Source organism: Numida meleagris, chromosome 5, assembly GCF_002078875.1.
Source record: "Numida meleagris isolate 19003 breed g44 Domestic line chromosome 5, NumMel1.0, whole genome shotgun sequence".
NCBI classification, from domain to species: Eukaryota; Metazoa; Chordata; class Aves; order Galliformes; family Numididae; genus Numida; species Numida meleagris.
Window position 1 is genome coordinate 10,335,787 of NC_034413.1, and position 15,932 is coordinate 10,351,718.

The window sequence follows — 15,932 nt, forward strand, 5'->3', positions numbered from 1 at the left end:
GACTTTTTCCAGACAGAAGATGGGTATGTTTATTTGTCTCTGCTTTACAAGCTTTTTGAAGTAATATTTCAATCTTTTTTTTAACATAAATGAGAAGTCAAGCTCTCTTTTTCCTCAAAGTTACATACGTCCCTTCTGTAGAGTCAGACGATTCTTTTCGGGACAACTAATGTTGCAAAACCTGTGACGAAACTGAGGGAGCTCCTTACAGCACAGATGCATATAGTATTGCTTCCCCACTCGCCTCCCACCATCAGAGATGTCTCTTAGGTGTTGTGAATAGCATCAATGTCCTTTGCAAATTAGGAGGTAGTCTTTTTTTTCCCCTCTGTTTTCTTCCAGGAGAATTTCATTTTTTTTCAAGTTCAGAATTAGTAGGATTACTTCAGTTGGATGGGTAGTCTTCAAATGTATGTATCAAGACTTTTTATACTGGGGGGGGGGGGGGAAGAGTGAATGCCTTTGGAGAGCTGAGCTTGCTGCTGCTGAATTTCTTTCAGGTCTCCTGAGCTTAGTACAGTTTGTGAAGTGAAAGAGTGCAGCCTCTGGGTATGTCATCCTTTTCTCACTTGAGCTTTCACAGTTGTGTTTCCTTCTTAGTGAGGTAAATCTTTAAAAGAAGGAAATTGGGATCAATAATTTATGATGTTCTTTTGCTTTCCCTTGGCTAAAGATCTGGCCCTTGCAACACCTTACCCCAGCTGTAACAACTTCTCACTGTGTCTTGTCTTCCCTGAATGATAACCCCAGCTGGTGGAAATCACCACCGCTCTGTTGGAAACCTATAGTATATGGACCAGATGCTATCTCCTACCTCTTTAATCCTCTGGAGAATATGAGCTGTTGATGTTGCTTATGGTGTAACACTAAGCTGCTTGATTAACAGCAAGGCAAGGGAGAAGGCTAATAAGCTACTTCCCTTACTTTCCCTTTATGGAACAGCAGCAGAGAAGATAGGTGACATGGTAAGACTAATTTTTTTCTCTTAGATCTGTTTATTCAGTTTGCCTTAAATATCTCAAAGGCAAAAATATACCATTCTCCCTTAGAACAGGTGTTGAGCAAGCACGTGATGGTAGGAAAAATGGTATATGTTTCCCTGGAGGTGCACGTCAAATGTAAAACAGAAGTCAGAGGGAATGGAATATGAAGCTTAGTTCCATGCCTGTGTCTTGATAAATGGCTGACTCGAAGTGTAAGTCAAATTACTTTAGTAGATAGGTCAGTGAGCTGGTGACAGGGCTGAAAGCTTCTGTTGGAAATGGTTCAGAAGGATTCTCCACTACAATACATGAATACATGACATTTTTCTAGTGGCTTTTTTATGGGGTGGGTAAGGGTGGAGGGTAATGGTTTGTAGGTAAGACAAAAATGAGAACAATGTCTAACTTTAGAGAGATGAATTCTGAACCAAAATCCTGTCCTAATTGAGGTCAAGGCTGGATTGGTATACAATAGGATGAAGTTTAGTGAGGTTAGGTAGGAAGATCATTGGACTACTATTTGGGAATGCAAAGCTGGAAAATAGGAAATGTGGTACAAGTGGGAGAGAGATACTTAACTGACCAAAGGTGTACATTCATTGAGGTGCACTGTTTGTACAAAAGCACTGAGGGTAGAGAAATAATTTTCAAACTACTAAGAAATCTCTAAACCGATGCTCTAGTTTATTCCAGATTCTCTGTCACTTGCCAGAGCTTCAAGTGTTTCTATTCCCTATCAGACTTTATGGTAGGAGTCTTGTCCCTAGAGCAAGTATCAGTACTTCTGGATTTGTAGGAAGGAGCTCATATGCTGTTGGCATCCTATGGATGGACACCCAAATGAATTCTAAAATTCTCACAGGAGTTCTGAGTTATTTCCTCCAGCGTTCACGGTTATATTGGTTCAGCTGATAAAACGATACACTTCTTCGCAGTGTGTTGAAAGGAACAAGCCATTTGTATGCGCTACACAGTTCAGGCAGGGTGGTCTATTTTGCTGTGTTTATCAGCAACTTTTCACTAACAGTGAAAAAAAAACAACACAACTTATAAGAATTTTGAGAGTGGCAGTTAATGTTCCGGTTTCTACTTTTAACAACCTTAAAGGCTGTGGCAAAACAAACAGGAAGATTAGGGTGTGTAGGGTAATTCCAGGTTCTAGGCAATATCCTGTAAGGAAATCTTCACTGTGCTTGTGTGTTAGTTTGTTTTTGTTTAACATAAGAGTCAGAGGTTTGGTTCAAAGCATGGCTAAAGGAATTGACAAGGGAGCTTATGCTTTTTTTTTTTAGGAACAATCTCAGTAATGGGAATGACCAGTGCTGTTTCTCATCATGTCCAAGTACAAAAGGACATCTGATTGTACAAAAAAAAAATCAGCACTGTTCTACCTGGAAGACAGCACTAACCAGTTGCCCTAAAATAAATGGATAAATAAATCTGAGATTTGGTGCCGTAGATTTGATAATGATTTTCTACCCAGCAGCATTTGTTCTTGGTTTTGCCTTCTACTGGCGGAGGAAGTCAGGAACTGACTTGGTTTTCATGTCAAAAAGACGCCATGAACTCCCCGAAACTTTAAGTAACATGTGTGGGTGTATATATAGTAATATTGAGAATATCTTCTACCACGTTCTGCTTAACATTGAATGAGGAGTATGAAGAGAAATAGAGGCCAAGGTCACCAGTCACTTGGGACTACAGTGACTCTTCTGCACTTTCTGCCAAAGACACAAAGGTATTGGCAGAAGGTAGCTTAGGTTTGTTATCCTTCAGATAATCGGATCTTAGTCACACATCTTAGTGGGTTATAAGATTTTAATTACTGTGCATTGGTTTGCAGTATGCATTTACTTCCCCCTCCTTTTGAGTTAAATACCTACTTGATGAAATGTGTGCCAGGGGAAAGATGAGATGTTGAAATGAAGTGCAAGCTGCCATTCTGTCCCTTAATTTTGAGAGAAGCTCTCTGCAAGAGACATACATACGCCTTCCACTTTTTTCTATTGTTTCCTTCCTGGCAGACAAGGACTCCCAGGTCAGAATGTCTTGTAAATATCAAGTCTTGAAGTCCTGATTATTTATCCTTTATTTATCTTTATTTTATCTCCCTCTTCTTATCCTCCTCGTTCTTCCTTGCCTTGTTCGGAGCGCGCTTCCTATCCTTCATTCCTTAATGGGAAACCTCTACTTTCTACAGTCCCTTTCTCTCCCTGCTCTCTCCCCCAGTATAGTTTAAAAAATAAAATAAAATTAGAAGAGAAATATGAGACAAGCATCTAAAAACTTGGGATTTATTTCTTTATTTCAGTGTGAGGAGGCTACTATTTTTGTTACAATGCTGGTGAAAGTGTCTCAGGCCTAATGCCTTCCCTGAAGATATTTGGTGTTAACATGTCTCAGTTCTAATCAGCATGTTCTGTTCTAAGGTGGCATCACTGGCTTCTGTTAGGCTCCCTGTGAAAGACAGAAATGGGAGCCAAAAGTACTTTGAGTGCTGTGGAGGTAAATATTGGATACCTTTCTCAGATTTGGGTGGTATGGCTTAATACAAACTGCTGTCTTCGCACTTCAGTCAATGGTGAGTCCGCAAGTGGTGAGGAGAAGTCGTTAGGTCTTGTATAGCTGAGTTGCTCTTTTGACCTGCAGGATCAGTAACAGGCCTTCTGTCCCACGTGGTTTTGTCTTCTATCCAATCCTGTTTTACACTTCAGCTTTGTGTGTGGTTTTGCTGTAAGTAAGATCAGCAGAAAGAAAATGAGCTGACAATTTTATGTGGAGGAAATACCATTAATCAGATGGATGTGTCTCCCTGTCAGAATACAAAAAAGAACAGCCTGTAACTGAAGTTTTAATAATGGTCTCGTTTGCTAAAAGAACTGGGGGTGGAGGGGTCTAATTTAGAATATATCTCGCTTCCTTGAGCAAGTTGTTTTTGACTAAGTCCTCCTCTTTTTGCTGAAATATGACAGTTTTCATTCTGACTGCATCAACTTGTTCTTTATAATATAGAGCCCTGGTGAGAATAGACTTTTAACAGGAATTTATATCCCAAGTCTGAATTGTGTGCTTTGTATCTGTTATCATCCCTAAGTGCCTGTTAAGGGATTACTTACATCTTACCATCCTAAGTTCCTTTCCATAAACAAATGAAACCTTGGCATCAGAGGTTCAAGGAATACGCTATGATGAAACAGTTTAATGGCTCTTTGGGGAAAAAGAGACAAGGTGGAAAAGTGAAGAATTCATGACCTATTAACTGTTACAGTTTCACACCTTGAATTATTGACAACATGTGACATTACAACCTTACAAATTACTGTCTGTAAACAGCTCAGAAAATATGACCTTTGCATTACAATTGGTCTCAAGATACCTTCCGGCTTTTACAAACAGCTGCTGTTGGCATATTTTGTTGCAGCTGAAGTGGGTGAAAGAATGCAAGAAACCAAAAAACTTTTCTTATATAATCAGACAAATCACATACTCAAAAATATGCTAGATAATGACTGAAATGTCTGTTTTTAAGACTAGGTTCAATCCTCTGGAATTCTGAGGGTCACCTAATTTTCTTTAATGTACTAAAGAAAGACAGCTAGTTGAAGTTAACTGTCCTTACATTCTGCCCTGCTTTGTTCTCTAGCAAATGATGATTCTCTTCATAGATGTTAAATCATATGTTCTAATTTCCCCACTTGACTGTGAACAGTGGGTGCAAGGTGGGTGAATGGCTTACTTCAGTTTTCAATGGAAAACCAAGTGCACTAAATTCTTGCCAGGTTTTAATCAGCCTGAGTATTCACTCCCAGCCTTCCATAACAAACTTTTAAGCTCTATATGCTTTATGTATAAATGTAACTTGATATATATATATTATATATAATATATATCAAGTGAGCCAACCTACATAATAGAACTGTTGTTAAGAGTGACAAATGAATGTTTTTGGGGCACTTTTGGGGCCTAAAGATGAAGTGCATTTATGGTCATAAGTTTCATCACCCCTGTTGCCCCCAGGATGAAAGTTTTACTTGTTCCTTCCCTGGGGTAAGAGGAAGCAGTTATTCAAGAATATTATCCTTATCTCTATGTAGCTGCCTTGTGGCCATGCAACATCACTCAATTCTGTCAAGTAGTATCTTTTGCTTGTGGCAGAGTGCTAAACAGTGATTTATTACTTGAATACACATTGCTTGAAAGTGATTTGTTTAAACAACAGTAAAGCATTAAATTATTCATTATATGCTAACGTTTCCCTTTTAGATGATGTAGCATAAGCACTCATTAATCCTACTTTTTCTCCATTCCCTTCAATCCCCAGTCTTCTACCAGGACAGTTCCTTCCCCCGTGAATGACCTCTAGTTTCAGCCTTTCTCTACGATGTCACCTTTTCTGAAATTTTTCCTTTTCATTCTTTCCTGAGACAGAGTTTGATGAATTATGTTTAAGTGGAGGCCTGGATTAGTGGTTTGGGGAATACTGTGTGTGTTTGAATTTCATAAGAATTTCTGAATCCTTCAGAAACCTCTGTGTCTTAACCAGGTGGACGCCACCATTAAATAAAGCTGGGAAAGAAGGATCCCAATGGTGGTATGTTTTCATAAAGTCTCTTCTCACACGCTTCCTCTGTTTCTGTGAGTGCTCTGTGTAGCTGTCCTATAACTGCTAGTGGCTATGCTTGAGCACTAGTTTGCATGTAAGGTCAAGTGTTTAAGAAACTCTCGAGAAAGAAGTTTTCATTTGTAGATGCAAGCTTTCCAAATTTGCTTCAGAAATGTGCTTCTTAGCACTTAAAATCTTTGTCCTTTGGCAAAGCCCAGAGCCTCCTGAATGGCTCTGAATGTTTCAGTAGCGGGCCAGAAGCAGAACAGCTAAGTGCTTTTCCCCAGTCGAACCTTTCACCCTCACTGGGCATCCACTCTAAATCACTGGCAGCAGCTGCATGTTTAAGCAAGAGCTGCTGATTGACAGCAAATACAATAGGGTGTAAGAGAAGAAATTTCCTTCCAAGTGGTTTAGGGCTTCACCCTGCTCTGGTCTTAATTCTGAAATAATTCCCCAGTGAAATGAATAAACAGAAGGCTGCACTTCCCTCTTGAAACATGAACAGAACTCTCATGCTAATGGCTTTTAAGCATCAATGCAATTATAGCGTGTAATTGATTCTCTTCATTGTAACTTTTATCTTCTGAAATGAAACCTCATCTTTTTTTTTAATCAATCTGCCTTTGTATTAAAACATTTCAAAATGACAAGCAGTTTCTTTCCTTTGTTTTTTGTCCCCCTTCCCCTCTTCCCTGCCTCCTCCTCCGGCTGTAAGAAAATCTATTATTGCATTTACTTTGGAACCTGAATATTTCTGCTTTTGCTTCTAGTATAATTTACTCCCCAGGTTTTTAATTGCTTTTAATTTTTTTGGTCTTTTTAGCTTATTAATCACGTGGAGACGCTCAAAAATGTTTCTGTGGAACAGAATCTCATTGAATGAAAGGGAAGTTTGTCAAAACTGACTTCAGTGTTGGAGAGAGGGTGGGGGAAGTTTAAAACACAGAAATCTGCATCACAAATTATTCAGCATGTTAGTGGTGAAGATGTTTTCTGGAGCGTGGTAGGCATAAGTCTGGTCTCTCCCAGAGCAAGAAGCAGTAACTCAGTGTCTTGAACTTTGTGTTTTTATTTACTACAGAAACATGATTTCTCTTACTCTAATTTGGTAGAAGTATTTTTATTATATTTAAACTCTAACAAATTCCTATTTCATCGAGATGAGAAGTGTGAGGACTGGGGCTATCTTTAGAAGATCTGTGGGGCATATGCCTCATTTTGCTTCTCTTTGTTATACCTCGTACTGTTGCCTCTAAAATCTGTCATGGGGGATCTGGGGATAATATTCAGCTTGGATATGAGGAAAAGGTTCTTCACCAGAGGGTGGTGGGCATGGCACCGAGTTGCCAGAGTTCAAGAAGTGTTTGGACAATGCTCATAGACACGTGGTTTGTACTTGGTGTGCTCTTCGTGGGTCCCTTGCTTACTGAGGGTATTCGATGATGTTGCTCTGTAGATTCAATTGTACAACACTAATAATAGAAATACCTATATCCAAGTTTGGTAAGCAAATATCTTGCCTACAGTTGGCTCTTATGGATGTAAAAAAAAAAAATGTGAATAAGTACAGATTTAGAGAAATTCATGAAGGCTAAAGCTACCTATATTTGCAATAGGAACAAAAGACTCGTACTACTCAGTCATATTCCTTCTCCAACACTGGCTAAAACTGTGTGCCTGGGAATGGTGTAAGACTTGCAAGAACATTGTGTTAGATTATTAATTTTTTGTACTTAACTAACCTCAGTGCACATCTGTTCACTGAAATCCTGTCTCCCTTTGAACAGAGACAAGATTTCTGTATCCAGAACATACAATGGGAAGGAATTTCCCAGCTTACACATAAAATTCTGAACCTGCTTTCCTACATCTTGTGCACTAAATAAGAGAAAATCAATTCAGGATGTTTATGACTTTATAGATGTCTTTCATATCTCCTTCACTGTTTCTTCCTCAGATTCAGTTTGAGGCATTTCTCATGTTTTAAAAAAAAAAAAGACATTCCACATCTTTTGATCATCCATACTGGCTTTATCTGATCCTTTTATTATTAGACACAATAGCTGCAATAGTTTTTGAATTTGGAAGAGTGTAATTTGCTCGTTGCAGAGGGTTAATAGGGGGGACACATCCTCAGCAAGGCCAATTTTAATTCTTTCTCTATAAACTTCTGCTATCACCTCCTGTCATAGGTGAGATTGTGGGCAACATCAGACTACTTTTTTCTGTCCGTCAAAGAATACAGGGAAAAAGGGGATTTTTTACTGTACAGATACTTTATAATAAAGACTGTGGTGGAACCAGGAGTCAGTAGTTCAGATACGTAACCATATGGTTTTCCTTCTCTGTCCTTATGCTTTCCCTGTCTTTCTTTGCCTGCTTATCTGCAGCTCCTGTGGAAAGCAAATCAGTGTTCACATTTTCATAGTTTTTGGCACTGGCCTAGTTGTTAGAGACCTTGATACTTGCTGACTGGTATAAAATTGCTAAATAACAATAATATGAAGGACAAGATTTGTACCAGTAATTTGCCCCAGATAATGAGTTCTCTAGAGTTTCTTTTTTATTCATGAGCAGCCTGTAAAATTCTTAGTCATGAATTATTTAGACTTGCTTGTGAATTTCTTTGAAAACGTTTCCTTACATACATGCCACACCAAAGAGCTCATTGAGAATATTACTGTGTTTTGGTGGCTTCCCCTCCTTTCTTACCAGTTTGAAAGTTGTATGTTGTAGTGAGAAGGTAGAGAGGAGGAGGGGAAAAGATGGAAGCTGTGCAATTATTTCCAGTTTGGAAAATGCTGCATCCTCTCATATATCGCAGCCTTGCCAGGGGAACATAGGTTATTAATGCATAGTGCATAAGAAATCTTCAAGTGCTGGAGCTTCCTGCTCAGTTATAGCAGACCAGCAAGCTTGTGAAAACTTAATTTAGTGCTTCTTTGTTATTGACTTATGTTCCTGCTAAGTAGGTGACGGAAAGGATCTCGAGAGTTTAATAAGGGATTCATGGATCACTGCACATTGAGGTGTACTTAAACTGTCTTGTTTTTGGCTGGCTGTTTGTTTCTCTTCCCAAACTATTGTGATTTTGAAATCAGAAATTGAATCCTGTTGGAGCAATCTTCCTGGCACAGTTTTAGGTCAATCTAGAGGTAGTACTGTAAGAATCAGACTGAGAAGCTATAATGAACACTGTTTAAAATTTGATTGCATTCTTCTGTTTGAAAAATCTCCATCAGCATGGAGTTGTAAAAGTTGCTTGTTTTAATTTAGTACCCTGTTGTGCTGTGTAAAGTGGAAAGCATTTGCAGAGAATTGTGGGGGTGGTGATGAAAATATAGCTGAAAAATGTATCCAGGATGAGGATGAGAGGCTCTGTTGGTATAAATTAGATTGAGTTGCAATGTCATTTTGCACTGTGGGTCTTTAATAATGATAATCAGACATTAAACACCATGATTGCTCTAGTCCAAATCCATGTTTAGCCTGGCTTGAATAAGTGTAGCCACTTTTTTTTTACCATCGTGTTCACAGGAGTAAATTTGCAGTTGTGAACAGTGCAAAGCATTATACACCTTGTGTGCTATTAGCTTGCCCAAGTACTACATTCTGAGTAGCTGGGGCTGGAGCCAGCTCACTGTGGGCTGGCTTACTTTCTGGACACAACACAGAAGCAGCAGCTGAAGTACATGGGCACGGCCAGCAGCTGTCAATTCCTTTCTGTTTTTACAAAAATAATCACCAGTGTGAGATTTTCAGTGCCATCCTGGCTGGCTAGTTCAGCGCTATTGTTGATGAGACAAGTATTTTTTTTTTTCTTGGGGAGAAAAGTCTACTTAAATGTAATCCTTGTGTTATATTTGGAACTAGTACTGCAGTTAAGGATGAGCTTTGGCCGATACCCTGTGGTAGCCTTACTAGGTTTATTTGTATAGAAGCTGAAAACAAGATCTAAATGAAGATTTAACCTAGTACTAAATGTGGGTCAGTAGTACGAGGAAGGATGGGGTGAGATTGTGTGGGCCAGATGAACCAAGGTAGGTTTGGGAAACGTTTAGAAACCATATGGTAAGAATGGCTCCTGGAGTTGCAAGTGTCTGTCATGCGTATCTTCACAGTGTGCTATTTTCAGTCCAACCACTGACTTCCATCTTAAACCTGCAGATAGGCCTTCACGTCCAGAGTCTAAAAAGCAATTACAGTTCAGAAATTGTTAACAAATTGGATTTTTCTTGAAAATGCTGTTTTGAATTGAAGTGGGTTCTGCTTGCATTCCTAGAATACCTTGTCCTTGGTAGAATAGCTATGGGGAGATGGTTTCCTTTGGGAAAGGGTGATCCAGGTTCAAGTACCTCTTCTGTCAGTCAGTCATTTCCCAGGTGAGTGTGCTAAAACACCATGCCTTCTGACCTGTTATCTCCTGGTGCTTTCCCGCTTTGTATAAAGAATTCAAACATGCAGACATTCTTAGGGCTATACCATGGTTAGTGTGGTTGCTAGGGAAGTGATAAACCCATGAGCAAATCTTTTCTCCTCTTGGCTGTTAGTGCACAAAATGATGATGATTTCTCTTTCCATTTCCATACCTGTTATGGCAGAAAAACCAACTTCAATTGCTGTTCTCAATGAAGAACAGAACAGTCTTGCATTTCTCTGCAGTTGGAAGAGACATCCATATTCAAAGTAAAGCTGACATAAGATTGGATTTTCGGCTTCTTTTTATTGTGTCTCTAGTTCTCTTGTTAGGTTGTATTGATTGGTAAGCGATAAGGAAGGAGGAAGAAATACAATCTCAGAGTAAAAAAAAAAAACAAACAACAACAAAGGAGGAAATAACAATAAAAAAATTAAGCGCGAGACAGTATTTTTCATTTCATTACTGTTTCTTTACTGCTATATTCTGACATTTAGAACAACATAATATGCATGTCTCTGTTCATTAGGTTCCTCAGTACTACATAGTGACAGCCACAGAGAAAGGAAAAAGAAAAAACAACAAAAAAAAAGAGCAATCTTAAACATGAACTAACCTTTGCAGGCTAAATAACAAAGAAATGAGAACAGCAAAAACAGCAAAGGAGAAATACATTTTCGGAAAGAGTAAACATAACTGAAATCACAGCCTTGAATTAGGTTATTCAAATAACATTGTGAAGGGGAAAACAGAATATTGAACCCAAGGCAGAAATAACTAATTTTCTGCCAAATGACTTGTTTGTTTTGCATGTATATCTTTTGAGATCTATTACTGATGTTTGAATCAGAGGAAGTAATGCAAGGAGTCTGAAACTAGGGAGAGGTGTAAAGATGATCAGAAACTGATATGAATCCACAAAAATGGGAAAGGTTCCTGTAGGAAAGCCTTTGTGTATTCTGGAAAAAGGATATATATGTGATGTGGAGATATCCAAGCTATTGCATAACAAACTGGTGTGTGTGTGTATATATATATATGCTTCGATATAGTGTCAAATACAAATATGGCTCAGAAATATTAAATGTTAGAGGCTGTATCCTAATTTTGCTAGAAGGTCAGGGTATAGCAATATTACTTTGGGTTCTAATGGTCTAAGCTGCAATAAGCATGTTTTGATGGGTCAAGGAATACTTCTGAGTGCAGGAGAGTTGTTAGAGCTATATAAAAAAGGTATGATGAAATGGTTTTTCACGCCTTAGTTCAGGAGAACATACAGTACTCTTGAGATGATGTGGACTTCACTGAAATTTCTGAGTGGAGCAAAAAAGAACAAGAAAGATGTGTCAGCTCTCTGGAGGTGGAAAATTTTGGTTTTTTTTCTCATTGTTACTTTTGTGTTAATTTTTATCATTCTTTTGGGGACATCGATTACACTTTATTTTTTAAATGAGGAAATTAAAATTCTCAATTAAGATTTCTTTCAGGGAAATCTTGAGATTTGTGACCTTTCCTCATAGTTGGGGGGAAAAAAGTCAAAATATGAGTAATTTCTGATGAATAATTTGTTTAACACTAGTAGTTGCACATTACTTTTACAGATTACTAAAATAAGCAGGCTTGATTCTAATTCCTGTGATTGGGGGAAGTGTGTCTCTTAAGACTCTTCTGTGATTTTCCCAAGATCACATCAACTAGTGGTAAAGAATGGAGGAAAATCCCACTAGGTTTCTTATTTTCGCTTCCCAGTTTCTATGCCTTCTATCTTCAGGTCTGCCTCTAAAACTACCAGATGTCAAAATATTCATTGGGGAATATTCTTTAGTCTTTTATGTCTGTATTTCCTCTGGCAAGCAAAGGAGGAGGGTGCCAAGAAAAGATAAGGCTTGGAAAAAGATATAAGCAACTTTCTGTAACTGTCCAGCTGCTTCATAGATCAAGGGAGTCTGGAAGCTGAAGGTAGATGCAATTCCCACATCATATGGAAGTTCTCTGCACACTCTGGCACCAAAACTTTTCACTGACTTCACTGCCATCTTTCATCAGGAGAGCAGTTATTTATAAGGGGCTTGCATGATTTCATGCTCACACCCCTTTCCTCTTCCTATACCCTTTTCCTTTCTTAATGTTTATTTGTTAAGTAGGGAGTTTAGAGACTCTTTCAGAGGAGTGAGGGATAGCAGTGATGTGGTCTGGATCTGGGCATGCAGCTGCCTGGCTGTCACCAATTAGTGTTCCTGGGAGGGAGGAGATTGAAATTTTAGCACTTACAAAGCCCTAATTGGCTTTGTGAAACGTATGTGCCTGCTGCTGCTCTGCCATCTGGGGTTGGCACTGTGCACGTTGGCCTTCTCTTCAAAGAGGTACCCTGCAGGCTGGCACCTCCTGGCTGGATGGCACTGATGTTGATGTGTTCTGTGGGGCAGAGGGGACATTTATGTCAGGGTGCTCTGGGAGCTCATGGAGCAGAAGGGAGTCATGGTGCTTTGTATGAACTGCTGCTCTCCTCAGGGTCCCTGGCTAGGGCAGGAGTCACCATGAGGCTGTTTGAAGGGGATGTGTCTTTGTGTCAGTTCCCGGTTTGTGCTGGGGCTTTTGTCATGGGGGTCATGGCAGGCTTGGTGTCAGTGGGCAGGACACCTGTAGGAGCCTTAGGGCCTGGAGGCAGCTTGCTGCTGTGCAGCAGGGCTAGTAGGGAGCTATATGAGGGATGTAATGCTTGGAGTATGAACTAGAGTCACGCAAGAGCTCAGGGCCAAGTTGGGCCTGGAGCTGCCAGGAGACTGGGGCTGTGATCTCAGCTAAGAGACCCACAGGGCTGGCCCCTTGTGCACCTCAAGGTGAGTGGCATCACAGGCTGGTGGCTCCTGGGGGCCATGAGGTACCCCCATGTGGTGGCAGCGCAGAGCCCCGCAGCTTGGGCACATCTCACGCCTGGCTGTGGAGTGGGGCAGGCCTGGGAGTGACACCAGGCATCTTGTACCTCCATGGGTCATGCCTCCATTTCTCTGAGGAGCTATTTATTTATATGGCGTCACTAAGATGTCTTTTGCCTTCTGGGGTTTGCATTTTAATAGCCCGAGTTTCCAGGCAGTCATTTGTAGATAACAGGATCAGGATCTCATTTTAGACTTAAAGCAATAAGTAGACGTGATGGAAGGCAGGAGATTAAAATGAGTGAGCAGGTAAAAAGGGAGGCTGCTTTTCTTCTGAATCGTGTCTTGGTAAACTGTTTTTTCAAGTTCTTCTCCTGTCTCCCCTGTTATTTGCATGTGACTTGTGTTTGTGCAGATTACACAGAATCGTAGGGGTTAGAAGGGACCTCTGGAGATCATCTAGTCCCACCCCTCTGCTAAAGCAGGTTTCCTACAGTAGGTTACACAGGAAAGCATCAAGATAGGTTTTGAATATCTCCAGAGAAGGAGGCTCCACAAGCCTCTGCACAGCCTGTTCCAGTACTCTGTCACCCTCAAAGTAAAGAAGTTTTTCCTCATTCTATCTACTCTTGAGGGATTTAACTGCTGTAGAAATGAAGAAGCCTACTTGTCAGACGTATATAGTCTGTTCCCTATGCCTTTCCTTTGCAGTAGCTATTTGCTCACATCCTCTGTATCCTTCTTGCATGCTGAGCATATTGGGAAAGAGCCAGTTCCTGGTGTGGCTGGTTCAAGGCTATCAGTGTGTAGGATGCAAGATGGCTTTTGCTATGATGAGTTCTGTTCTTTTCCTCTGCCATGCTGGTGCCAGCCTTCATGGAGCATACAGGGACTGAATTTCCTCCAGTCCTTTGCTTCTCTGCCAAATTAGTTGAAATTGGCTGATGAAAGTGAAAGTTGTCAAGGGAGTAGGGGGAATGTGTATCTGTAAGCTGTGTTTCTTAGGAACCTAGGCTGAAAATAATAACGTAGAGATATATAGATCAGGGTTTTTTGTCAGATAAGAAGCGTTGTGCCTCTTCAATTTACTGCAGTTTTAATGGGAAAGGGAGGAGAAGAAGATATACAGTGACCTGGCAGAGAGAAATGCAAAATAAATTAGTAGCAATAGTAATGGTCTGGTAGTTTGTCCCAAATGTAGGTCTTGTTAAAAGAGCCCATCATCTTGAAAGTCAGTAATTATTTTTTTAGAACATTAACAAAAGTGCAGGCTGAAATGTTTTGCTGGAAATTCTTTTTGCTAAAATTGCCTTCCTCCCCCTGGCAAGATAATTTTATTCTAGAAGTGTCTGTTTTGGCAGGAGGGAAAAACTGTTTATAAAAAGAACTAATAAAACTCCTAAACCTGGAAGCATTTCCATTCTGACTGTTTCTAAAACTTTTCACTGAAGTCATAGAAATGTTGCTTATTAGAGACATTTGAAAGTCTCTGGTTCAACCTCATCCTCAAAGCACAGCTATCACCAGCTGTAGATAATGTCAGCCATGATTTTGTCCAATTAGATTTTGTCAGTCTCCAAGGATGGAGGCTCTGCAGATATTCCGGGTGGCCTATACCAGTGATGAACTTTGCTCATGGAGATTCTTTCCTGATATCTAGTCTAAGACTCCCTGGCCACAATGGGTGATTGTTTGCCTATTTTTTTTAAATTATCTGCCATAACCAAACGTAGTTTGAAGACAGACCAGTGGGTTATTCATGCACCACAGCTGTGAAAAGGATGAACAATTTCAGTGCTCATCAAACGGAGTAGAAAGTAATGTACCACAGGAAGCAGAAATCACCTTGTATTCTGTAACAGTTTGTTTAGCATATTAGCTCCTTCCCACTGCATTCTCCCTGCAAGGCTTAAGGGAAGACCCTGCTGCAGAGCATTTGAGCAGGAAATGCTCATCATACTTCTTTGCAAATACTTCCTGTGTCAGTTTAGGCAAATACTTTTAACAATTCATTCAATTATGTTAAGCACCCATTAAAGGAATCTTAAGTCCTCCCTGGTGTCATTTCACTACTCTAAGATTATAATTGTTTGAGACTAACCGTGATTTCTTCTTTTGCCTTCAGGTGATTCTAATTCTGACAAAGCTGTATGACTACAACCTGGGAAGCATCACAGAAAGCTCTCTTTGGAGGTATGGAGATAAATTGTGTTAATAATTACTATCTTACTTTAAAATAGGAGCAGCCTGATACAATTCTTTTAATTTAATTGGATTTTTTTAATGTGCTGGAAGGTTTGTTGCTAACCTATCTCTCATTTATTTTACACTTGAAGAGGCTGAAGTTTTGATTGTCTTGTATCAACTAGATAACATATTTCATGAGCCTGCTGTCATTTGATTTCCCCTTTTCTGTCTTAATCAGAATAAAATCAATGAATTGGCTTATTTTTAGAACTCAATAAGCTTATGTCCTTGTTTATTATGAAAAATCTTATGGCTGTCTACTGCCCAGATGATACTTCTGAAAACTCAGTACTGCTAAGACTGGGAGACTATCTGTGATTAAAGTGTGCTCAAAATGGGTATTCCAGGTCTGTTTATTCAGAATTCATAGTATTAGTACCAGAAAATGGATTTCCATTTGTGTGATGCTGTCTGTTGTAGTGATTTGTAAGGGATGCCTTGATACTTACATGATTTTAAAAGCGTGTCATGCACTCTGAACCAAAGGTAAGGATTGTCTATTTCTTTAGAGTATTATTTGGATTCAGTGAAGGCAGGTGGTGCTTGTTTTTTTTAATCTGTCTGAAAAATGGATCTAAGAGGTGTTTGCTTCGTGGTTCTTGTGGTAGCATCAAGAGCCGTAATAGATAAAGGGAAATTTATCTCGTGGTCCCATTTACAAAGCCTTGGTGGGAAGTCTAGGGGCTCTTATGCAGGCCACTGATGGAGCTGAACAGACTACTGTTTCTCTCCCAGCTAATGAAATATCAGCACTCCTAGGATTTCCTTACTAGCAATAGGAACATAGAAAATGATTAGCATTT

The 15,932-nt window shown here is 39.7% G+C and overlaps 1 protein-coding gene across 1 annotated transcript in view; it reads left to right on the forward strand.

Annotated features, from left to right (window-relative positions):
- The window catches only part of SORCS1 (sortilin related VPS10 domain containing receptor 1), a 278,025-nt gene that overhangs the window by 72,296 nt on the left and 189,797 nt on the right, over positions 1 to 15,932 (forward strand). The window contains exon 2 of the mRNA XM_021398544.1: positions 15,008 to 15,075. Coding sequence (XP_021254219.1) covers positions 15,008 to 15,075 — 68 coding nt within the window. The remainder of the gene's footprint in view (positions 1 to 15,007; positions 15,076 to 15,932) is intronic.